Here is a 25,973-nt window from a genome sequence, read left to right as displayed (position 1 = left end):
TTAACCTCTTTCTATACAGACAAAATATACTTTACTGTATAAGGGTGTTAAAACAGATTTGCTCTCAATGGCTTATGATCCACTTATTTATTTTCTATGGTTTAAATTCTACATACTAGGGGGCGTGGCCGCTTTGAGTGACAGGTTGGTAGAGGTCAGAGGTCATTCCACCCTCAACGTACAACTTTTCTACCGTGTTTGAGGTTTTGCTACATTTTAAATCCAAATGACTCCTGAGTCTTATTGCTGCCGCTACGGAACCTCGAACAATAAACTTGTCTTCGACCTCGGTAAGTGAATTTTGAGTTTTATATTGTGTTCGTTGCCTGTGCCCAACGTTACCCGACCAGAGGTTTAACACCACATGTCCGTTTCTGTTTATTATCTGCTCTTTTGAGCGCTGACGTTGTCAGTACACGCTGGTCTGTTGACAGTATCACATGGTGGTGGTGACCGAGGCTGCACGTTAAATTATCCGACGTTTCATGGAGTTGTTTTGTTTTTGCTCAGGTGTATATGTGTCAATGATTGGACGAGGCGGGGAGACGTGAAGGTGCATGTGGGTGCGTGTACACACACGTGTAAACATACATGCATATAAACGTGGGTACGCGCATACGCTTTACACATGCATACGTGTGTGTTTAAAGTATATACAGTCACTGGTTTACAGGCTTATGACATGCGCGTGTACACACGTTAAAATGCGTGTATGTTTACGCGTGTACACGTGCATGCGTAAGTTACACGCTGTTTGCATTGTCCACGCGCATCTGCCGATACACGCCTGTGTGTGTAAAAAATTCCCAAAACTGCTGCGTTGAACTACCCATATTTAAGTTGTCTTATATTACTTACTGTAACCTCATAGGTCGTGTTACCTGTTAGTCTTTTCTTACGTTTTGTTGTCAAAAGGAAAACTGTGTTTCCGCCCGGTTTCGAACCGGGGACCTTTCGCGTGTGAGGCGAACGTGATAACCACTACACTACGGAAACCTGTAATAAAAGCAGACACCCATTCGATACATAGTGATTATTATTAATACGATACAAGAACATTGTATTTAAATCTTAGTGATTTGGGATCTTACACCTCTTCTTTTGATGTTAGCTTCCATCCGTATTATCTGCAATTTCTTCATGTCATATAATAGGTATAAACTATAGCTATACTAAACGATTAAAGAAAAAAAAAAAAGGTGAACAGTAAAAAACTATTAATTCACCTAGTGCAGTGTCAGCACCTACACACAAAGGGGATATTTGGGTTGTAGCAAAGAGAATTAAGTACCCTAACCATGTATGTCACTTGTAAATTTAAGCTTCAACCTTATCTCATTTATAGATACATACATTTTTGGTTGTTACAGAGCCAAGATGTATCCATGTGCCATGTTAAAGCTACAGAGGCATGTAGATATGAATTTACATCTTGTATAAAGGCTTGCAGCATATTCAGAGTTTCCAGAAAAGTGGAGGAGCTCAACAGATTAGTGCACCCCTGCTGTTCTTTGATTGTTTAAAAAAAAAAAAAAAGTAAAGCCCATGACCTAAGAGCTTTTAAAATACATTTAAATGTTTCTGATCGACTTGTTTAAGGGTTACCTTTTCTAATAAAACTGCTATGATTAGACAAGACATTCACCAGCAACTTATTGCTTATTGTACATTTAAATGCAGGACCACTCCAAATGGACACCGTCATATTTCATTATTTTCACAGTCCATTGCTTTCCATGCTTGAATTCTGACTCCGTCCACCTTTGGTCCATATCCCACTGCACCATTAAACTATTGATGAAATCTGGGTTATAAAAACAGCTACTGTACTTTCATCAACATAAAATTACTTCACAGAGATAGAACAAAGAACCAGACAACCAATCATTTTTGTAGTTTTATTGTGTTCTTAGAAAAACAGCTTTTTTAATCAAAGAGACCGAAGCCCATGTCATCATCGGACTCCTCAGACTCTTCCTTCTTCTCTTCTTTCTTCTCCTCCTCCTTGGCTGTAGTGGGGAAACAAGATATTGTTAAAGCCAATCCTTACAACTTCCCTACAACTTTAGCGTTGATTGCAAAGTTCATCTAACACCTCAGACTTAAAGCACTGTTCAGTTACCTGGGGCGTCAGAAGATGCAGCACCTCCTGCAGCAGGAGCTCCAGCTGGTGCTCCACCTCCAGCTCCAACGTTGCAGATCAGACTGCCGATGTCAACGCTGGACAGAGCCTACAAAATGACAATATTCAGTTAAGACACTTTATTCATTGTGTCCAGGGCTTGTTCTTCTATACGTGATGCACAGATATGGATAACTAATGCTCAACACCATCATTTCTGTCGAATTATGGGCTAACTCTTAACCCAGGTGCACAGAGACACCATTTACAAACTAATAATTCAGCATGTTAGTAATTCAGTTCGTCGTAAACAGCATATTTAAATCCTAACTCATGATTATTTACATTTATAACATACTATGTGAGCTCGGTCCTAAAACAGTTGTACCACGGTCGACTAGAGTGTAAATGTTTCAGTGTGAACACAGCTTAGTATTAAAACTACCAGCTTACATTAAATCACTACACTTACGATTGATGCTAATAGATACAATCGAATATGATTTATGCCCCTTTACAAACACTTGCTTGCAGCCTAACATTAATCAGGCGTCTCAGACATTAAGACATAAATATAATCTACAGAAGGCGTTCTTCACAACAGTGTCTCTACTATTGGACAGCACAATGGTCTCTTGAAGATACAGATCGAACAATGTTAAATATAAATCATCTAAACACATTAAAAGCAGCAGAAGCTACTCCACATGGTTTCACACATACTGCCAACAAACCTTGTGGCCTTTCATTAAAATCACTCCAGAGCTGTTAAGGTATAAAAAGGTTTAACTGAATGTGTAGTTTTCTTACCTTGGCAAACAGACTTGGCCAGAAGGGCTCCACGGTGACTCCGGCAGCCTTGATCAGAGCATTCAGCTTGTCCTCCTTCAGATACACAAAAAGTGAATGTTATATATTTATATTAATAAAAACAAAACAATGTAAATGCAGATCAGTAGGACACCATCTAAAATACTTGTGTATTTTCTGACTACTCCTAACTCAATCTAATAAAGTACATTAATCTCAGAGACAGTTTTATCAAGCAGATATAAACGACAGGTGAAGACCTTCTCATGATAGTGTATTTTTACACAACACGAGACATTTGTGTGTACAACTCTTGGTCTACAATATATATTTGAAGGCCCACGAGAATCTTTCAGCCTTTGCAGAAAACCCTACAAATACAGTTATTTATAATTTTTATTGGTTCCAATCGCCATTTTTTTTATTGCATGATCCCTCATAGTGATGCTACAAAGTTCACTGCTCAGCATCCACGTGTGACAAACCTGTCAGGACAACAAGTTTAATATTAAGACGCCAAAAACAGCAGACTTTCAGAAACTGGTAAAACACTTTGTTTTAGGTTAACAGAGACTTTTCAGAGTGGAGTTCCTTTCTATAAAGAGCTTGTTTACAACTCTTGTTTTACTAACTTAGCTTTCAGCTAGCACTTGTCATGCTTAAATGACATCTCTACACTTTCATCTGTCAAATCACATGTTTAAGACACACGACAGTTAGCAACGCCATTACTCAAGTCTTGTTCATATTTAAAATTACTATTTTAACCAGCAAAACACAGACCACAAGTTGCCACGATATAAAAACGTGGCCTAACATTAGCAACAAGCGCGCCGCCATTTTAGCCGGTACACTAGTCAAACTGGGCACCCGCACGTCTAAACTCATATTTTAACTAATTATATTATTACACCGGGTCATGTGCGGGGTCCTTACTATATCGGTTTAGTTATTTAAAAGGTTCACCCTCAGCAAAGTGGTTCCCGAGCTCTAATACAGACGCTGTGGCTGAGCCGAACGGTATAAACAGGGACACTTACGGTGACGGTAACTTCATCGTCGTGGAGGATCAGAGCTGAGTAAATGCAGGCGAGCTCGGACACGGAGGCCATTGTAGATGTTAGATTTTGTCTTTGTGGGGTTGGATGCCTAAATTTGACAGTGCTAGTCGCCGGATTGTGGGCCTTAGCTTCTGGTGAAGAACCGAGCACCTTAGGCACGTTTACTACCGCCAACAGGAAAGGGAAGGAGGAGGGCGGGAGTTTGGTATTTATACTGTGCGTAGCGTTGCGTGCCTCCTACGTCACTACGTGCCCTACGTGACGCAACTTGTCATGCTGAAGCATACAGCATAAACTCCTGTTTTAATTTTGATTCTCAAATTAAGGAAAGAAATGCATTCTCATATTGTTGTTATTGTTATTATTATTCTCATTATTATTATTATTATTATTATTATTATAGTTATTGTTATTATTATTGTTTATATTGTTATTATTATTATTATTATTATTTTATTTATACTCTAGTTTACTTGAATCTTATGTCAAAAAGTATTTACTCTTAAGTTTGACGAAACACAAAGCACAACTTATTGATCAACAGTGACGTGACATAACATGACAAGCAATCACCAGTTGTTGTTGTTGATTAATACATCGCCAACGACAATACAAATAGTCTAAAGATGGTTCACATTACTTCCTATAAATATTGAGAAATTAAACACTGTGCAAGTCTACAGCAGTGCTTTTATTTGGATCCGTCATGTCAAGACGAAGAATATGCTCTATATAGAAGAAAATAAGAACAAGTTAACTCAGTCATTTTATTTCATCTCAATCCAAAAACACAACATTACAATAAGTAAAATCCGTTCATAGCAAATTTTTGACAAATATGTCCTGGCTGCATTTGACAATTAACAGAAAACCTTCACTGGCTATCTGTTTGCCGACCTTATATAAATCTTGATATCTGAACCTGAAGTAGATGGATTCCAAGTACAGTCTTTCTATTCGTTTCATAAGCTTGATATTAGAACTATGGCATAGAAGTCAAAATGTGTAAATCCAGATATAGTAATACTTTCCTTAAGTCTTACCATTACTGTCCCTCCCGCTATGTCATGTTTTTTTTTAAAAAACATCAGAGTGGAGCATACGTACACCGCTCACAAACAGTTCAAAGAATCTTTCACATTTGGCACGAACATATTTTCTTGGCTCTAGCATGTAAAAAATACTCCGACAGGTAAAACTAAAAAAACTAGATGGATGGAAGAGACAGTATGGCTATCAGTGGTAACCCAGCGGTGTTACAGTGTAATAAAAAATATTAGTGTGGACAGAGTAGGAAAAAAAAAAACAAAAAAAACAAAATTCAACTTCACAGATTCAGAAACCTTCAAAGGGAATGCAATTCATACCGTCTCACAGCAACAAATTGACATATTTCCACTCTGCTTTGAGATTCTCCATCGCCGTGGCGACAAATTGCAATCTCGCACCATTCCGCTTCTACATTAAAACTACCTTACGTCAAATTTAACAAAGACATTTCGGATTTCATTTGTTTCATTTGCCTTTCATTTCATTTGTTTAATTTAAAATTCCTCTGATTTTAGCCTCGGCCATTTTAAGGAGCTTATCGCACACAGCATATTCTCACACCTGTTACACAGCTACAGAACTGAGATGCAGCAACAGTGTCATGATCATAATTTTGGATAAAATGTTTGTCTGCACGGTGATACTTTCCCAAAGCCAACGTATTTGCCTTTCAAGTTAGAAATCTTTAGACACAAATAGCATAATTATGTATAGTTTATAGAGAAGTACATTCAACTCAATGAGCAGATCCACTTAAGTTTCTGTACTGCCGATCTTTGCCTAATGCAGCTTTCACATTGTATCAGAATTACCGTAATTACCAGCTTCTGAACAGTAATTAGCTTTTGCTTGAGAGAGCCTTGATATATGCAACCTGGTGCTTTTGGAATAATAATAGTGTTAGTGCCTGATAAAGCACACAAATGATGCTTCACATTTGCCCAATTACGTTGTTCAAGGTAATTAAACCAAAATTGTACAGATTCAGTGCTGGCAGGTGAACAACAAGCATCTGGATTATATAGTCCTGATGAATGAGGCCTCTCAGACGAGCAGAGCAGCTCTTGTTCTACAGCTCTGATACATACTGTACGCGATTTTTAAAGCAGATGGAATCAGCCGAGTCGTAAAATGTCAGTTAATTTGTAAAACCACTCATAATGATAAAAATCCCTTTTTGACATGATGATTAAAGTTTAGGCAACGCAACATCTGCGGCGGTTCTCAAGTGGTGTATGTTACATGTGCAGCTCGCCACAACTAAATCAGGATGGAAAACGGTTGTTTTTTGAAAAAAAGGAAGCGCAAAACATACGGCAGAAAAAAAAAACAAAAAAAAAAAACAAGTTTGCTAAAGTAAAATTTACAGTTGCCATCAGCGTACTCTGCCTGATAAGAATCGAGCATGCTGTTTTTTCTAGGTTGTTGCAGCAGTATGAAAGGGGCCGCGGATGTAGTTTAGTGATCCTCGAGATAAGCAGATGTTGGCCTTTCAACACTTCAGTCACAAACCGCCAGAACGTCAACACACCTGGTCCATTTACAACCAGCTGGCCGATAAGACAAACTACGCCTCCCTGGGCCATAAACCTCAGTTCAGCTGATCCCAGTTAAGATCAGTGGATACCAGTGGAAAAGAGACGATACCCACAGACAGCTAATCATGGAAGAGCTTTCTTCTTTAGTCCTTGTGAACCTTTCCTTTGGGTTCCTCGTCGTAAGAAACCCCATACTCATTTACTCGTGTTTTGTCCACTGGGTAGAGCCTGGGGAGGCAAAGAAAGAATTTGTGGTTAGAAAATCATCGTGCACGTTTTGTTGGTCTTTTAGGAATAAGTGCAGTGTGTGTGTGTGTGTGTGTTTGTGTGTACCATCTCTGGTAGAGGTAAATGAGAAACACCACGTCGTCTCTGAAACAGGCCAGTCTGTGAGACGTCGGCATGGTGATGATGAAGGCAAACACATCGTCGATGAAGGTATTGAAAGCCTGGAAACAATCAGTGTCACTGAATACGCTTTCAAAAAAAAGGGGGGAAAGTTGCACTAGTTGCTGATAGGGATATTCAGACCAAATGATTAGTGGATAAGAAATGAGTTCTCACCTTATACATGAAAGCCTTCCAGGGCAGGTGGGCCACGGATTTCAGCTGAAAAATAGAGCAGAATGCCTCAGTAGAGGAAAACTGATTTTTTTTTGTTCTGGTGAGCAGCTTTTCTAGTTTACTTCTCTTTTGTCTTTAACATAAAACTTACTTTGTAGTTGACAAATAGTTGAGGAAGCATGAAGAGGAAGCCAAAGGCATATACACCTGAACGGTGAAGATAAAATGAGATAATTAACATTCAATCAATGACACAAACCAAGTTAACGCTGGTTAATATCGTAGATGAGATGTCCTTTGTGCTCAGAGTAAAATAAAAAAGCTTACCATTCACCATGCTGTTGATCAGCCATGAGTACCAGCTAAAACAAAAAGATGCACAATCAAGATAAGTCCATTCTGCTTTAAATCATCATCTGCAAAAATAGTCTCATTCATACAGACTCCTACCTCTTGTATCGCAGGTATATCAGAGCATACACCGCCCCTCCAATACACAGTGGGTAAAGGAGATATGAGAGATACTTCATAGCCTACAGAAAAGCACAGGAAATGAGACTATTAGCTGAGGAGCTCACGTTATATGATTAATTGTTGTAGTGGAAAAATTCTACATGTGTAGTTTTACCAGAGTGTCGTATTCTTCTGTTCGTCTCTCTGATTCATCCAGTTTTCCAAACTGTGTCACACGGGAAGGAAAAGCAAATTAAGGAACAGAGGATGAATGCTATTTTTACAGATACGGTTACAAACTATATTAGGCATAAATTTACAAAAATAAGCAAATTATATTTCCTAAAATATTGGTTTTATTCAATCATATAACCAGCTGCATTATCTGCTTTGTGCCCAGTTAAGTGACATGAATTTTAGTGGAAAGTTTTACAGAAAGAAAACAGTACAATCTAGAGGCAGAAATATGTGCACAGTCTATTGCTACAGTTCATGATCGAGTGAGGTGAAAAATAAAAGTACACTTCATGAGACACCCACCAGGAATGTTGGTCTGCCTCCTTTCCAGAAAACCTGAATCTTAAAGGCCTTCTTCACTTTCCATACCTGCGACAAAAACACAACCCACATCAACATTTTCCAAAATGAGACAAAACATTATTATTTTTTTAATGCAATCATGTCATTACAAAACTTTAAGTTTACTGTGAACGTAAATTCTCTTATTTAATTTTCGCAGACATCACAAATGCATTTACACGATTTGACTATACAGTTATTAATGTATGTAAATCTGTGTGTGTGTGTAAAGTAAATGTGAACTTACCTCAATGATTGAGCCAACCCCGGCAGGAATGAGGACAAGTAGGCTGGTCTGCTCATCAAACAAATAGAGGAAGATCACTATGGTGCTGAAACATCGCCACAACACTGAAAGAAAGAGGAAAGAAAATGTGATGGAGTCATGATTCAGTTAATAGATCATTTGACTATTTTATTACTTATTAAGACTATTGCACAAGTTATCACTCTTATACTGATGTGGGTAAATCCCTGTTATAACACAACAGCAATTGAAATAGCAGCCCAGAACCACTGAGGTAAATTACAGTTTCCTGTAGATGAAGTTGTTCAGCACATTCTTCCAGAGGTTTATCTCAGGCTGACAGTTATATATCGTAGTGTGCACAAGAAGCCACAAGGAATTTAAAGCGTGAAGCAGCTGTTCCCTCTTGTGTGAGCGCGGCGTTGTTTACCTGCTTTGCTGGACATTCCCACCATGCTTTTCTTCTGCTTCCAGAAGCTGATGTCGTTTTTGAACGCCAGGAAGTCAAAGAGGAGCTGGAAGAGGCGACAGACGAGACACAAGAAGGTAAATTTTTGCACTAAGAAAAAAAAAACTTATACCCGGAGAGCAAATAATACAACGACACTAAGCTGTTGTTGTCTTATAAAGCGTCTTTATGTGCGTCACACTTTATTTCATTATTGAATAATCTGCGGTTCGACTCACATGGAAGGCAGCTACGAAGAAGGTCAGAGCCAGGAAGTACAAGTTGGTGTCCACAAAGATCCCTTTAATCTCATCAGCATCCTTCTCTGTGAAACCTGCAAATGTAAAAGCCACACAGAAACGTTATTGCGTGTCTGTCAGACTGGGTGTGTGGGTGAGGGAGAAAGGGAGAAATGTAAACTCACCAAACTGCTGCAAAGACAACACAGCATCTTGCATGTGGACCCAGAATCGAAGTCTCCCCAGAGAGATGGAGTCGTAGGAGATCGTCAGCGGGAGCTCTGTTGAGGTGCTGTTGATCTCCTACACACGCAACGCTTTTGTCAGTTCAAACGTTTTTTTTTCCCTTCCTTTAGCTGGCTCTTCAAATATTTATTCACTATCACATTGATATTGTGGTGTCATACACTTTCATGTGAATGGAGCTTTGGTGATTGTACCAGCCATGATTCAATGGCTTTCAAACAAAAGTTCACTAAGAGTACAAAATGAATAATAGAAGGAACAGAGCGTTTGAAAATCTACCACCGGGACTACCTCGCAGGCCGCTGTAAGCAGCACATTCCGTGGCGCTTATTCAAACTTACCACAAGGTCCTTGACCCGGTTGCTGAGTTCATCGACAAACAGCAGAGGTAGATACACCATCTTCTTCCCATTCTGGAATCTGCAAGCAAACAAACACAGGTCGTCTCTACAGCGATCTACGACAGGACTCGACACAGATTTGCATGTGCTTTTTTTGTGTCCACCGTCTTACACTCTGAGGTATCTGTGGACGTCACTTGGGAGGTATTCTCTGTCGAACAGGAAGTGGTCGCTGACGATGTTGAGTGTTAGGCGGGAGCGCCAGTGGGAAACTGGGAGATCTGACGTGGAAGTGGCTTCGCTTCCCGCTGCAGGGCGACCATCGCGCCCTTTCTTCTGCTGGGCTTCCTCTTTCTGACCCTGTGTGATTTCATAGAGACAAATTAATAGTCAACTACTTCTGAAACTACACTAACACTTAAACCGGCCGGTTCCTCCTTGTCTGCCTTGGCTGCCTGGACTACATTTGTGCAGGATTGTTAATTTTACAAGAAATGCAACAGAAATAAATGCATCATATTCTAGTATGAATATAGCAGAATCTACACTTAACGAAGAGAAAGAGAATGAACACAATGGACAATTAATAACACCAAAAACAGCAAGACATGGTCATTTCTCAATGCAAACACCTCCGTACCCGTGTTTTATCCTCTCCAGATATCAGAGAGATTTCAGGCGGCTTAGGGACCATGTATGTGGTGAGCTGGGCCACCAAGTGGACCTGACGTGAATCTTGCCACGGACTGACTCCAGCTTGATGGACGAATATTAGTGCATATAAAGTTCCATTAGTCCGCGTTTTCTTAGGGAGGGAGACGTTGACTATCCTGGGGGAGAGACACAGACAAGATAGAAGATAAAGTGCGAGTCCAACTAAACATGAATCACCAAATAAACCCTCAAAGTAACAACTAAGTAAGTAACTACCAACTACGTCTTTTTGCCAGAATTCTCAGGAAGGGTTATGTAATCCATTCTGGATTACATAACCTGACGCACCAAATGGTTTGTTAAACAGAGGAGCATTACGGGACACTTTTATGAGTAACCTAAGAATAACCTAAAACATGCCCACAGCTGCTTGCCGTGACTCATCTCTGTGAATCAATCACAATTGCATAGCTCGAAGCAAGGACAAGTGAGACGATCGTGTAATCTTGTCCACGGTCCATCAGGGATTTGGCAGCTTTGATTTTAATCTCATAACACAGTCGTCGTCACTCAAAGTCCCACCAACCTCTCAAACTTGCTGGTGACATCAAAGTTCTCCTCCATGTGGATTAGAGTATGTCCTCCATCTGCATTCGGCCGCAGTGCAGTGTAGATACTCAACTATCAAACACAGACAGAGATAATGATGTTACAGATAGTTTTAATTAAACTTAAAGACGCTACAATGTAAAGTAGCACTGATCTTATTCTACTAATCAAACCAAAACACCAACAGAAGACAGCGGGAACAGAAAACCTGCATCAGTGAGGCCGTGGACCCATCCACACGACTGACCTGTAGTTTCGGGTTTCCTGCCAGGAAGGGTGTGATGCAGTTGTCGCCTTTAGGGTTGTCGCAGGGCTTGGTGTACACAATCCCATACATGACCCAGCAGGTGTGGAGCACGTACACCACAAACACCCCCACGATCAGGGTGGTGAAGGACGTTTTCAGGAACATGATGCTCGCGTCGTCTCCCTCAGCTAGCCGAGCAGCAGGGCCATATGTCTGTAAATGAGGCGTCGCAGATGCAGGGTAAACACGACAGTACGTGACGTTATTTCAGGTACACAGTTTCTCTCATTTGCGTGGAACAGATAACTGATTTGGCCTCTCAGTGACTACGGCTCATCAGCAACATTGGCCCAAACTTGCTCTTCCAGTTTTTTCATTGCTATTCAGTACAGACCAGAACCATAGATGGGATGCAGACATTTAACAGCCAAATGAAAGACAGGGCGTCACATTCAGACTAAACAATAAGCACAACATAGTCACTGTTTGAGCCTGGCAGGAAATGAGAGTTTTTTCCCGCTGCTATTGCAAAATATTATCCTATCCATGAACAATTAGACACCAGTCATTTCTGGTAGAAAATGAGTTTAGCTGATGATAAATTACAAGAAATGTGAATCCCTGTAAACGACTCAGACGCACTCGCTATCAAGTTGCTTCTATGTTTTCATCTTTGACATTTTACTAGTCACCATCTAAGGATTTGTTTTCTGATGTTTCGTAGTAATCAGCTTCCTCGGAAACACTCAGCGATGCCATATTTGAAAGTCTTACATTTCCTCTTACAGCCTGAGGTAAACGATATAAGTAAAATTCAGACGTTAACGTTAAACATTACCGGTGTTTAATCTGACAGGCTGTCGGTGACAGGACACTGAGCTGGATCATTGGCTGCACATCGGTCCATCCACTTTACCGATCCTGCCGGGTAGTTCACTGACGCGACATCGTGTCTTCAAACCCGCTGTTCGCTGTTTTTGTCTGCAGACATGTGCTTCCGACTCGGCTAAGCTCTCGTTTTAAGGAAAAAAAAAAATACAAGAATCTTTAAAATATGTCAGCTTAAAGCGTGAGGTGGCTCTATATTTCCGCCATTCACTTCCTGGTTGGGTTCTCTGGCGAGATTTGGGGGTGAACTGACGCGAGATTTTGGTTCACAGAGGCACTTGTAGATTTGAACATGAATAAAATTTAGACTTTATTGTCATGTAAATATGGCTTACTAACTATAAATCTGTATATACAATAACTAAATAAACATGAACACAACGATTTTGCCGAAACAAATTACCGTTATTAAACAATCTAATCTCCCAAATCCATATTTCGTACTGAATAAAACGAATAAAACATCTATCTGTCCATCTAACCACATTTAAATAATGTTCCTTATCACTTCAAACACTTTTTTGTTGACACAATTTGTTAGTTGGTTATTTTAAAAAAATAAATTAATAAATAAAGAGACAGACACATTAGAAATTACCATTCTGCAGGTTTATTATTATTATTTAACGGGCAGGATTTATTTATCTAACTTATTTCGCCATTCAGTTTTAAACTCTTAGTCTTCATTTGTTAATGCACAAATGTCTGTGGATGTTCTCAGTCATCCAGGTATCGGTACATCCAGGAAGAGCCAGTAGAGCCAGCTCATCAGGAAACAATTCACCTACCTACACGTGAAGGACAAAGAAATCCCTTTGAAGACAACAACGTCCTCATCAGATTGTCCTGTTGAGCAACTAACTGAAGATGCATGCAGTGGCGCTTTGTTTTATTTATCGTAGCCTACGAAGCGAAAGGATAAAGTGCCGTGACCCGGATTCGAACCGGGGTTGCTGCGGCCACAACGCAGAGTACTAACCACTATACGATCACGGCTGATTGCTCACGTCCTCCTGCAACCATCATTAGGATTAATCTGGCTTCGTAAGGCGTGTCTGAAAGTGCCACATCGTTTTGATTTATCATCTTGTTCTCTTTTGTCACTTTTAGCTGGACTTGTTTATTTATTTATTTATTTTATTCATTGCATTATGAAATGTTTGTAGTTATGTTAGCATTCCCTGGGGTTGTGATGGCAGGCTTTCTTATTTTGAACGTTTATGGATGTAATTTACCATGACCTGGATGATTCAGAACCTTCACAGACAATATACTGTTAAGGGCCTGTCTTTTATTTAATTTAATGATTTACAGCAAAAAGGAGAGTGCCGTGACCCGGATTCGAACCGGGGTTGCTGCGGCCACAACGCAGAGTACTAACCACTATACGATCACGGCTCACAACCGGAACCGGTGAACAGATGTGAGATCTTCATCATGAACGAGGAGGCTAAAACGCCAAAGCCTCTAGTTTCAGATAAAAATAAGTCAGTTAAAAAGGCCTGGATTTAAAAAGGGATGGACACAATAATACAATTAGATTAGATTAGATTAGATTAGATTAGATTAGATTAGATTAGATTGTCATTACATATGTAAAGGTACAGAGCAACGAAATGCAGTTTAAATTTTAACCACAAGTGCAATAAGGATTAAGTGCATGTAGCATAAATAGTATGTAGTATATAAACTATATACTATATATACTATTTTCGAGCGTTTTACTCCTGTGGCTAGGCTAATTAGCTGGTGTCTGATAGTGTTTTATTTTGATGTAAGCAGAAGGAAGAGATGTCTGATCATGGCACAAGGGATTGTAACATCTTGTTCTTGGATTTTCTTGATAAAACAGGACACTCGAATAAACTTAAAGAAAGATAGTGTCACTGAATCCACTTCATAATATGTCTAGAGGCTGTTGTTGAACTTCATTGGGTTGCAGAGAGAGCTGTGCAACCACCACCAACATTCAAAAGAAAAGGGCAATCGGAAAAGAACATCCTCAAAGTGAAACTACAGTTACCCAGGTTCAAACTGGGGTTGTTGCAGCCACCATGTTGCAGCCACCATAGCATATATTGGTACTAACCAATACATGATCACAGCTCATAATGTAAGAAGCTGCAGCAAGACTCATACTTAATGAATCTACGGATAATAGTCTAATGCTTTTTTTGTTTGTTGTTGTTGTTGTTTTGCAGTGGCTGATAGTTTGCATCAAAGCATCTAGTAGAGGACGGGAGGATGAAGTTCTCTTAAGTGGGTTTGCCGTGACCCAGAATCCAAGGTTGCTGCGGCCACAACGCAGACGCGGCCGACTCTTAAGCAGACCTTGAACAACAAAGGTAAAGTCAATGTGTCTTCATTATCAACAACCACCACAAAAGTAGAAATAGAAGAACAATTAGTGCATCTAAAATCATGTAAAGGTTAAGATTTAAAGGCTCAGTTTGACGATGAATAACGTTACTTTTTAAATGTTTTTACACAAAGAGAACAGATGTTGGTTGTGTTATTTCGCAAATGCATTCATACCCACTGAGAGTAGCGAGGAGCCTATGAACTAGTAGCAGATGGGAGGTTAGATACCTTGCTCAATCCCTAACCTATTTCTCCAGCCTCTGCTGTGGCCAAAAGTACCACACTAGCAGAAGATGGTTTCGATCCATCGACCTCTGGGTTATGGGCCCAGCACGCTTCCGCTGCGCCACTCTGCTACACAACCAGGGCAGAAAAAGAGTTATTGTTGAACACACAAACAACCATTGAACACACTCACCCAGCCGGTCCAACAAATATATTATTATTACTGAAGCGTCTTCTCACTGAATTTCTCCTCATTACAAACGCATTATAAATGCACCATTTCCTCTAAATACATTTTTCACATGCATAAATTTTAAAGAGGCTGCAAATTAAAGAGTCAGAACTAGAACAATAACCTTGTCAACAAAGGCCCACGGAGGGCTGCCTGGGGGTGAAATGATTCAGTGGCTAATACCAATTTATCTCACATAACCTTGGAGTAGAAAAACAGGACATTTTCTATGCCTGCGCTCTACCTGTGCTGCAAATTCTGTTCGCATTTGTTCAATTTGACATTTAACGACTATTGTTTGTTCATAAATAATTTATAGTGTTCCTGTGCCACAGATGGTCAAACTCGCATGTCTCTGTGAGTCCAGGTTAGCGACGCTGACCTCAATCTTAATGAAGCCTTGGAACATCTTTTCTTGCATCACATATATCATGTCCAACCCCCCCAGTAGGCCTACACGGTCTGAAGAGCCCGCTGTGCCAGTATGGTCCTATAATTAGTCTGAGAGCTTCTGTAATCTCGACGGCATCAAGATATTGCACGTGGGATGTACAGCAGATGTGAATTGAGCACCCTCATCCTGGAAGTGCTCTGTGGGCAAATTTCCCAGACTAACATCTCTTTATAAATCTTTGGATATTATCAGACTTCCTGTATCCAGGCCGTCGGTGTATATCTCCATCACTAAATCACCTGTAAACCCATGAGTTAATCTCTTGCTTCCTGTCTGTCACATAAGTCACATGTGTGGAGGGACACATACGCGGTGTGACTAACTCCTGAAGAAACTGTGAAAAACAAAACTAAACATGCTGTCTATCAAAGCTCAACATGTTAAAATACTGGAAAATTGCCTATTATCACAATCCCAACAACAACAACAAATAATATTCATTCATTACGTATATTACATACATTATTATAAATAGCTGGACCACATCCCTGGTATCATTAGGTCTAGGTCCAGTCTAACAAAAGTATTAAAATAAAAAACGGTCACACATGCAGTTACAATGATTAGGTGAATTTTCATGCATCAAATATACTTGACAATAAAGTCTTTTCTGATACTGATTCTCAAGACTAGTTAAACACTGGTGTTTTTTTTTTGCCAGTGTTTTAAAAGCTTATCACCCCAGATGGGACTCGAACCCACAATCCCTGGCTTAGGAGGCCAGTGCCTTATCCATTAGGCCACTGGGGCTTTATGAGAGCTAATCTTATGCAGTGTTTCCAGAGATAAAGACATATGTTGCAGACGCTTAATTGTCTCACACTACCACATTCATCGTGGTCTCTTTGGAAGGGGACCCAGGGCCCCTGGTTTGCTGGCTAGGTAGTTAAATCGTCCACCTCAACAGCAGAAGGCTCATGCATGTAGATCATTTACAGCCTGGTGTGATATAGACGGTAAATTAAAATATCAATCGCCTTTATCATTTCCCTGTAGGACAAATGCATTCATATTATAGTAGTTCTACTGAAAGAGAGTTTTGAATCCAGAACACGTTCTAGCGATGGAGCAGGGGTGTCAAACTCATTTTAGTTCACGGGCCACATACAGCCGAGTTTGATCTCAAGGGGGCCGGACCAGTAGCACAATAGCGTATTAACCTATAAATAACAACAACAACTCCAAACTTTTCCCTTTGTTTTAGTGCAAAGAAGTGCAAGTAAGTTATGAATATGTTTACATTTAATGAGCTCATTTCTCATTTCTATAGGAAAAGAAGTGCAATTTTTGTTTTGTTATAGGTCACATTGTTGTGTTACTGTATGTTCACAACAACAGAATGATGGAAGAGAGAGACATAAGAAACATATGAATAATTACAGATAATTAAGAAATAATAACAATAATTACAGCATAACAAAAATAAAACAAAACAATCGAAGTAGCAATAAAACGGATTGTGAGGTGGGGGGGTATGCACGTATGCATGTATACTTGTGTGCGTGTTCATCTTGGCTGGATGATGTGTATATTAGAACACTATGTCACAAATGTGAACAACGAACAAAGGAGCTCTCTCTTACAGTCAAGTTCATCCTCAAACTAATGAAGTACTGAGTGTGTTCCTGAGCCTTTGGGCAGAACGGTACGTCAGGAGCACAGAAGAGAGGAATACAAAGTAACGATGGCACCATTTAAAATATATGACCAAGAGAAGGGCAGAACTTTCCCCTGATGCACTTCGTACCCATTTACTTGTCAGATATGATTAAAAGTCTTCAACCTCATCCATACCAGTGATGTACTTGCTCTCTTCCCTCGGGGAACCTGAGTCACATACATTAGCTAAATTGCTGAATTTCTGGTCCCCCCATAAGCAGGCGGAGATCCTCCTCGGGCATGTTCTTCTAACTGTTCTGCCGACTCCAGACTAAAGGTGGCTCTTTGCTCTCAGGGCATCCAAACTAAAACACCAAGTCTAATAACTCTCACCAGCAGAACTTGCTTCTTGCTTTTATTCACCAATAAAAATTGGTTTAATGTTTTTTTTTTTTTTTTAATAAAAAAAAATTGTATTGTTTTGTGCCGTACTTTGAATGTTACAATATAACAGCCCTTTTTTTTTTTTTTTTACCAGGCAGTAGTTAAACGTTTCACCACTCAGTGGCGCAGCAGCTCCATCTATAAAAATATACAAATCCAATTCTGTCATTAACCATTCTGCACCCTCAGCCAGCTCTCTTTCTCGGTTTCTGTCTGTCTCTGCCCTTTCTCGATACTCCCATGAACCATAATCACCACTCCGTGTGTCTCCATCAACATCCATCATTCTTTATGGAGTTTCGCTGTCGGGGGGCATGAGCAAAGAAATCTGGAGAGAGGAGAAAAGGCAGCCCTCCAGTCAGGGGCAGAGAGAAGGTTAGTCAGTACTCTATTTCCAGATGACCTCCCAGATAGAAAGAATGCGTCCCTGTCCACACATTTTCAATTGCCGGGTGGGGAGTATTGACGAAACGGAGTCGAGACAGCTCTGCTAACCTCCTCCTTTCATTTGAATAAACTGACTTTGTACAAATACAAAATTCCAGAAACATATCACCTCTCGGTGGCTTTGAACCAAACCATTGCTTTCGGTGAATGCTTAATATTTAGTTATTTCACTAAAGCCTTGTTGTTCCCGAAACACACAAGGTCATTATTAAAATAAATGCTTCCTTTAATGTAATAAGTCTAAGAGTGTTATTGTGTTGCTTTTAAAGTGAATTAAACCAATTCCACCCGGATTTTCTAATTTTCTGTATTAAATACAACAACAACGCAGCGAGATAGTTAAAGCAAATGGAGTAAGTCAAATTAAAGGTGTTACAGGCATGAAATAACAGCATAGCTTTATTTTTTTTCTAGCCAGCAGGTGTGAGGTTAGAGGTTGTTCCACTGTAAAGACTCTATATGTGCCAGGCTGCTGCTACACTGTGACTGAAGCTTAGCAGGTCAAGCAAACGTTAGTCACACCGGCATGTATGGCGACATGGTGGATGCTGAAGTTTCAGGTCCAGTAACTCAGAAAGTTAAAAAAAATATATATATATATATATATGTAAAGGTTTGTCTTCTGGCAAGATTACAAAATAGTCTTTATGTGCAGTAGAATATAGGACAATGTTTGGTTGCATTTAAATGTATAATGTAGAAAATGTAGGTTTAGAGGACAATCCTTTGATTAAACAACATGGATGCATCATGTAATAAATATAACCAGAAACACACTTACTTAAATGACTTATTGCTATTGATTGGTCCAGCATTAAAACCACTGTCTTGTGACACTTCAGTGTGTTCTGCTGGGAAACGTTTGTGTGGATGTTAGACATGTACCACCCACCGAGATGAGACCAGGCAGCAGTCATGCCCAGCAGGATGCAGTCAGACACACACACACACACACACACACACACACACAAAAGAAACAGTTTAGGAACAACTCAGAAAACAAGGTGTTGACCTGGCCTCTAAATTCAGTAGATCCCAAACTGATCAAGTATCTGTGGGATGATCCACAGAGGCCCCTCCCCACTAATAACACTCTGTTTCCAGACACCCTCACAAGGCCTATTGGGAGAACAAGGGAGACATACACAATACTAGAAAGGTAGTCATAATGCTATGCCAGATGTGTTTGTTATTTCTTGCCTTGCCTGTTTTTTTGTTTGTTTGTTTTTTGTTTAATTATATGAAATCCTGCAGGATTTGGAGAAGTGTATCGTGCCTTAGTACAAGGCACAGAGACTCCTGCCCAGTGTGCATGTGCGTTAACGTATCCCTTTCGAGATAAGGTTGGAAATCATTGGGGTGGTCCTTTAGGCAGGATATAGCTTGCATCAGTCAACCTGTCCAGTGTTTGTGGTTGCGGGTTACTGAGCTACAACTCTCGGCTGTGAGTGAGAGTTTGATGCAGGGGTTTGTTGCTGGAAAGGAGAGAGCACGCTCGCTCATCCTTTTCTGGGTCAATAACACTAAAAAAGCCACCAGTCTCCCTCCTCTCATCTCAATCAAAGCTACTGCATTGGTAATTTAGAGCGGGCGTAAAAGGAAAATAACTTGCCTCATTTAAATGCTAATTTGTCTTCAGCTGGAGATCGAGCACAATGGCAACAGGTTGGGAGAATGCGGAATATGCTGTGTGAGGGCGCGTAGATCAGACACGCAGACAGTTTTCCAGCCGCACTTCCCCATAAAAATCTTTTATTTCATCATGCTTTTCTTTCTTAGCAGTTTTGCTAAGAAGCAGTTGTGCAGGAATACACGAGAGTCGTCGGTCCGCACTACGGTTGTGACTGCGAATCATTACTTATGCGTCTCTCTGTCACTTCTTGTCTTTCAGTCTTCTTGGCATCGTCACCCCCCACTGCTGCGGGCCACACTCTGACAAACCATACATGTTCATAACTCCACGCAGGAATGACTTCTTGGCATTTCATATAAGCAGCGTGCCACAGACCTAAAACAACTGGAGTGTATCCTTGGCACAAAGTCAGTCATGTCGCTAGTTCGTGTTGGTCTCCCGCGTCTCGAATTCTGTTTTTCACAGAAAAGATCTCATATCACATGTCCTCTCAATTGCCTCTGTGCTCGCTGCAGAGTTTGACTTCCTCCCCCGAGGCAGCTCACGGATGAGAGTCAGCGTCTCCGAGATTGCGGCCGCGGTACACTCTGCAGGAGGACCTCTCATCGCCCGTCTGAAACGGCACATCCCTCCCTCTGGTTTGAGAGCGAGCTGCCGCCCCGGGTAAACAGGCTTTAAGTATCTCGGGGTCTTGTTCACGGGTGAGGGTAAAATGGAGTGCGAGATGGACGGCCGGATTGGCACCGTGTCGGCAGTAATGCGGACACGGTCCCGGACCGTGGCAGGGGAGGGAAGGAGGAGGTGAGCTGGAAGGCTTTCAATTTACCAGTCGAAAAAATGTTCCAGCCCCCTCAGCTGTGAGAGTTGGGTAGTGACCGAAAAAACAAACAAAAAAAAACAAAAACAACATTTCCAGTTGAGGAGGTTCAGTCTTCTGATCAGGGCACCTCCTAGGCAACTTCCACTGAAGGTTTTCTGGACGGACTCTGGTGGGAGACCTCGAGCAAGGGGCCACTAGAGAGATTATATATCTTGTCTGACCTTTTAATGCCTCGGGATCCCCCAGGAGGAAGCTGGAAAAGCTGTGGAGAGGGATGTCTGAATTAACTTGGCACGGCAACATGACCTGGATTACTGATAGAAAATGGATGGATGATTTCTAAAAGCATCCTGACTTACGGCTTAATGATTTCTTTCTTTCTTGACTTATTTTTCCTGACCCTTCTGGGGCAGCTCCCTGTCTTCAAGTCTTCCTCCCTTCATCCATTCCCTCCTTTTTTTCTTCTTCTTCTTCTTCTTCTGGCATCCCAGTATCTAAGCAGCGCACACACACACTCTGAAGATTTCTCTCATTTTCTAAAACTGCCACTCACACACAGTCCCTCTCTTTTTTAATTTCTCCCATCTTTCCCCGCTCTCCCACCGTCTATCTGAATCTTTAACCTCTTTCAATCTGTCTCTCGTGTCATCCTCCGTCTCTGTCACTCTCCGTCTGTCTCGCTCCATCTTTCTCATTCTCTCCGTCGGTCTGCAGCCACCCTCGCTTTGTCTCTCTGTGATTGAGTGAGTTGAGAAGTTAGTTGGATACCCTTTTTACTGTCCTCCAAGGTTAACCACACACACACACACACGTGCTGACCTTTCTGTGCACATCATTCAACGTCATTGGCCCTAGAGGCTTTTGCAGGGATTTGACATGCCTGGCTTAATGTATGGTGATCACCTATTCTTACACAATTACCTTTTGTGTGCGGGTGCGTATGTGTGCGTTTGCATGTTCGCACGGCCTCGTATGTGTGCGCGTGCGTGTGTGCGCCCGCGGGTTTCTCATTTAGATTTTAGGTCGTATGAATTTCCATTACGCAGAGTTGACAAGGAAATGGCCCAGTTTTTAATTCGTGGGGATTCGCCTGCGACACAAGGTCATTGGTTGATAATATGTCAATAATCTGTCACACAGTTGAGAGAACAGGCTTAGAGAGAGAGAGAGAGAGAGAGGGAGAAGAAAAAGAGAGTGGGATGGTAGAAAGATGGACATAGCCTCATTGGACTTGTCAGCATCTATCCCACACACACACACACACACACACACACACACACACACACACACACACACACACACACACTCTTTCTCTAAAATCTCCCTCAGGCACATCAACTACGCCTTTTCGCCTCTGTTTTGTCCACAAAACGTCTGAGGTTAAGAAGGTTTTCTGGGAATACGTAGAAAAGTGTGTCTTTTAGTTTCATGTTTACTTAATTATAGCGTCATCCAGTTATCTCCACCAACCTGAATCGTATCTAATGAAATATTGATTATATTGTATCTTCTTGAAGCCAGACCATAGCAGTAATCCTGTCATCACCCAGTTTTCATGAACAGGCCCTTTTTAATTATGTATGCAGTACAAAAAAAAAAAAAAAAAACTACTGGTACAGAAAGGGACAGAGAAGGCGCATGAATGGGAGTGACTGTAACTGTATCACAAATGTACGTGAAATACACATTTTCCAGATTTTAATTAAAGAGAGGTGAAGTGGGAGCCCAGAATAAACTCTCTCCCCATGGAGTCTAGAGCCGATTAGCCTGTTGTCTGCTAACTGGTACAGCGTTACTACGTCTTTGTGTCAGAATCTCAGTTAATATATTGAAGTATTCTGTGGTCTAATGCTCATGGTTGGAGCTTTTATCTGTTGTGTGGACTGATGGAGCTTCAGAAGCTGCTCCACTACTCTACCAGTACAATTAACGGTTGTCGTGGCAACCATAACACTGATGAGTTAATTGATGTACCAGCCTGTTTACCAGTTCAGTTACTGCAATGCAGTCTGGGATTTGTAGTACCGTTGGGGCGCACGCAAAATACATGGGGGGTCCAATTGGGGTCCAATTCTGATCGCAGCTACCTACTTTCTGAGGGGTATGCAGACACAGTACAGAGGCCACACCCACCACAAGTGTGGCTGAACACTGGCAAGTTGTGCTTTCTGGGGGGAAAAAAACTGCCATTAGGGTAATGATGACCAGTGATGCTGGTGATCTGACCACTTTTTTCAGTAAGGAGTAATCTAATACGTTACCATTTCCAAGCCAGTAATCAGATTAAAGTTACTTATCCAAGTCAATGTGCGTTACTATTTTTTTTATGTTTTTGCTTTCTTCTTGCAGATGTGACGTCAGGTATGTGACAAGTCACGTTTTCAGCATGAGGACAACTCACGTAGTAATACCACGCAGGGACTCAAACATACGCAACAATGGAGTGAGGTGAGAGATGGCGTTTTCTAGCTGGAAATACCACCACTATTTTGAAGGAGAAGAGGAGGGGCTCCTAATCATCAGTGACTGCCTCTGTTATTGATCACATTGTCATTCACACATGCACAGGCAGCTGCTGAACAAAGAAAATGCCGACTCCAAATAATTTTCCCCGCATCGCTTCACCAACCCTAAACGCCACATACAGTGCATACCCACTTTTTGCACCACTGCTGATGGATATAAAACAATTGTCCTTGAGTTGGACATAAAATAAATAAATCATCAGACGTTGCCCTGTGGCCCCAATAAGCAAACAAATAAAATAGATAGTTTGGTTCTCTTCCACATGCTTGTACCCATTATATATACCCATATTTAACTTAAAGTGCTGCAAAGTTAACATTTTGGCCCACAACTTTCTCCCTGGATTCAATTTTGACCCTCCACTGGGAACAATTTCGGCACCCCGTAGACGCTGGTGGTGGTGGAGCAGCAGATGAGGTTAGCAGGTGGCTGTAGGAGACCTCCGGTGAGACTCAGGGAAGGCCGACCAGGGAAATCAAAAGAGATTAAGAAAAAGTATTCACGGTAGAGGAAGAGAAGAAGCACTTCTTTCATTTATTATCATGTAATATAAAGTTATGTCAATACTGGAATACCTTTCATCTAATGAGAAGATGTTACGCGATGAAGGACGGTTGCCTTTCTACATTTTAATTTAATATAAATGTGAAGGTATGCCAGAGAAAGTGGCAGCAAAGCATCAATGCCAAACCTGTTGGAAATGAAAGAAATCGCACTGAACCATTTCTTTCTATTACATTTTTGCACACATGAGCCGTGGTATCTATTACTTTTTACACCATAAATATGCAATAAAAACCACCAGGTGCGTAAACTCAGTGAAAAATGTTCTTCTTTTTTCTTATTGCCTCTCTTGAGCTTTCTCTCTCGCATTGTTTTTTTTTTTTTTTTTTTTGGATGCTGCTGCTCCAAGTGATTCGGCTCCACTGAGCCATCACTCAGATGTAACCTCAGCACTTTCACAGAACACTGGCCCGCGCACTGTTGTCGGCGTCTGTGAGTAAAACTTTGATTGTTTCTCTCCTCCTATTCTCCCCTTCACTTCCCCTTCACAGCTCCCTCAGCCTGGTGTATCCTTCTGTCTTTTTACCCCTCACCTACTTTCCCTTCATTTCACAATACCTTTCTTTCTTTTCTTTTTTTTTACTCTCTTCCTTTCTCTCTCCTACTTCCTCTCCCAATCTGTTCATCTCAACACGTGTGTCAGTTTGTACGGGGTGGCTCTTGTCGCCATGGCGATGCCGAGACGAGCATATCATGGAGAGAAAGCACGACGGAGGGGCTGAAGGGACAGATGCACCGAGCGAGGTATAGTGGAGGAGAGATGGAGCGACATCTGATGTTCTCTCGCTGGGGCAGCCATGAGTGCAGTCACAATCTGTAAACACACACACACACAGACACACACAGACACACACACACAAACTCTTGGGACGTGAACACAGGGGAAATCTGTAGCCTCTCAAACAGAGAAAATTAACACAACAGGAAATTGGTTTCTGCTTTCGTGCAAATGTGACAGTATATCCCTTGACAAATGATGTATGTGTATATGAATGATGAGTGCAATTTATTCAGCTACAAAAAACAAAGATGGAAGATGATGGTTAGGATTGGGAATGAAGAAGAACAACAAAACACAAGCATCGGTCGTTCAAGTGATACTTCACAATTTTGGGAAATATATTGTTCCTTTTCTGATAGAGATGACCGGCTAGTCATGTTCAAGACTATATGTTAAGGATAAAGCTACAGTCAGAAGCTTGTTAGCTTAGCATAAGTCCAGGAAAAATATATAAACAAATAGCCTGGTTTCTCAATTGATACAGTTGTAAAGTTATATTTTGTTATTTAATTTGCCACAGGGAACTGTTAAACATCCCAGACACTTGCACATTTCACAGATTGAATACATATAATAATTTCCGAGCTTCATATGTGCCACTAGGGTGACGCAGGTTAGCACTTATGCCTCCTGGCAAGAAGGGGAGCTCGGGCCTTTTGCATGTTCTGCGTTTTCTAATGTGTGGGCTAATTGTTAGGCTAAGATGTGAATGGTTGTTTGTCTATGTGTTAGCCCTGCGATAGACTGGCGCCCTGTCCAGGCCTCTTGCCCAATGAAGCCGGGGTAGGCTCCAGCAACCCCCGCGACCCTCGTGAGGATGAGCGGTAGCAGCAGATGAGATATGTGCTACTAAGAGGAATTTATTACCTAATCAACTGTTAGCATAGCCTAAAGCCTTATCCGCATACAAAGAGATTTGCTTGTCACCAGTCACTGGTGGGCAATACAGGCTCTGGTTGCCTAGGTAACCCTCTTGTATACTTGGACTATACAAAAGGGACTTGAACTAATTGTTAGTTTAAAGACAGAGATATCTATTCTTGTTCTCTACAACTCTGCTGCTCCATCTGTGTTTATCTGACGCTCTACGCCACCCGTCATGGTGAATTTTGTGGTAGTAACCAATGTCGTGTGTCCTCGCACTAAACGTTTGGGGACCTCTGTTTGCATCATACTGTATGTCTGCATCAGTTGAGGCCTTCGGTCATCACCTCGGTTGGTTCGCCTCAAAGTTTAGATTAGTTCAACTTGCCACCTGCCTTTTTTTCCACCTATTATTGCTCTACGTAGCTACGAGTAGCTTTCTGTCACAAAAGTTTGGTGTTCAAGTGGTGATCCATGCAGAACACCTCTGACTGACGTAATGTAGTCAATGCAAAGACATAACGAAAGGATGCTAGGAATATAAACATTTTCCTCAGACAAAAGATAGAATTAAGAACCAAACCACTTCCACATTCATGAGGACAACACATCTCAAGGAGTGAACTCAGAACTTTTCCAAAACATTTCCACTTTCTCGAATCCCCCAAGATGTAGCGGTGCATGCAATCTCTTCCTGCGATCACGGTAAATACAATCCCATTTGAGGGAAGCAAAATATATTAGCATGCAGCCATTAGAATCGGCCTTGTAGACTAAATCTCCACCAAAGAAAGTGTTTCCAAAAAAACTTTGCTGATATCTTGCTAGCTAACGGGCTAATTCATACTGTGCACATAAGCAGAAATGTAAAACTCGGTCCCCCCCTGAGCTCCCCTTTCCACTCAGGTACAACTCTGACAAACTGTT

The 25,973-nt window shown here is 41.1% G+C and overlaps 2 protein-coding genes, 1 long non-coding RNA gene and 4 other non-coding genes across 8 annotated transcripts; 1 reads left to right on the top strand and 6 right to left on the bottom strand.

Annotated features, from left to right (window-relative positions):
• Nucleotides 1–135: 135 nt before the first annotated feature.
• LOC125019914 lies at nt 136–25,070 on the top strand. Of its 2 annotated transcripts, XR_007114140.1 has the most exons (7): nt 136–290; nt 8,899–8,970; nt 14,298–14,441; nt 19,750–19,898; nt 20,007–20,154; nt 22,661–23,833; nt 24,045–25,070. It is a non-coding gene; the product is annotated as an uncharacterized LOC125019914 (long non-coding RNA). The 2 variants fall into 2 exon arrangements; XR_007114139.1 differs by having other exon boundaries at nt 22,661–25,070.
• On the bottom strand, nt 924–996 carry trnav-cac. Its single transcript has one exon. It is a non-coding gene; the product is annotated as a tRNA-Val (tRNA).
• On the bottom strand, nt 1,885–4,198 carry rplp1 (ribosomal protein, large, P1). The gene is made up of 4 exons (XM_047604976.1): nt 3,973–4,198; nt 2,933–3,007; nt 2,123–2,231; nt 1,885–2,009 (listed from the first exon to the last, which is right to left on the bottom strand). Exons 1-4 carry the CDS (start codon nt 4,042–4,044, stop codon nt 1,927–1,929), a joined length of 339 nt encoding a protein of 112 aa, XP_047460932.1. The 5' UTR covers nt 4,045–4,198; the 3' UTR covers nt 1,885–1,926.
• On the bottom strand, nt 4,747–12,322 carry clptm1l (CLPTM1 like). Its single transcript, XM_047604974.1, has 18 exons — nt 12,047–12,322; nt 11,209–11,421; nt 10,939–11,033; nt 10,339–10,528; nt 9,871–10,058; nt 9,699–9,777; nt 9,297–9,414; nt 9,112–9,206; nt 8,855–8,939; nt 8,425–8,528; nt 8,139–8,204; nt 7,774–7,824; nt 7,596–7,678; nt 7,473–7,507; nt 7,297–7,352; nt 7,146–7,190; nt 6,915–7,030; nt 4,747–6,809 (listed from the first exon to the last, which is right to left on the bottom strand). Exons 2-18 carry the CDS (start codon nt 11,371–11,373, stop codon nt 6,725–6,727), a joined length of 1,656 nt encoding a protein of 551 aa, XP_047460930.1. The 5' UTR covers nt 11,374–11,421; nt 12,047–12,322; the 3' UTR covers nt 4,747–6,724.
• trnah-gug lies at nt 13,021–13,092 on the bottom strand. Its single transcript has one exon. It is a non-coding gene; the product is annotated as a tRNA-His (tRNA).
• trnah-gug lies at nt 13,423–13,494 on the bottom strand. The gene has a single exon. It is a non-coding gene; the product is annotated as a tRNA-His (tRNA).
• On the bottom strand, nt 16,046–16,118 carry trnar-ccu. The gene has a single exon. It is a non-coding gene; the product is annotated as a tRNA-Arg (tRNA).
• Nucleotides 25,071–25,973: the final 903 nt, after the last annotated feature.

The sequence above is a fragment of the Mugil cephalus genome, chromosome 14 (assembly GCF_022458985.1).
Source record: "Mugil cephalus isolate CIBA_MC_2020 chromosome 14, CIBA_Mcephalus_1.1, whole genome shotgun sequence".
Classification (NCBI taxonomy): domain Eukaryota; kingdom Metazoa; phylum Chordata; class Actinopteri; order Mugiliformes; family Mugilidae; genus Mugil; species Mugil cephalus.
The sequence above is the reverse complement of the archived record's forward strand: the minus strand, read 5'-3'. Positions and strand labels throughout refer to the sequence as shown.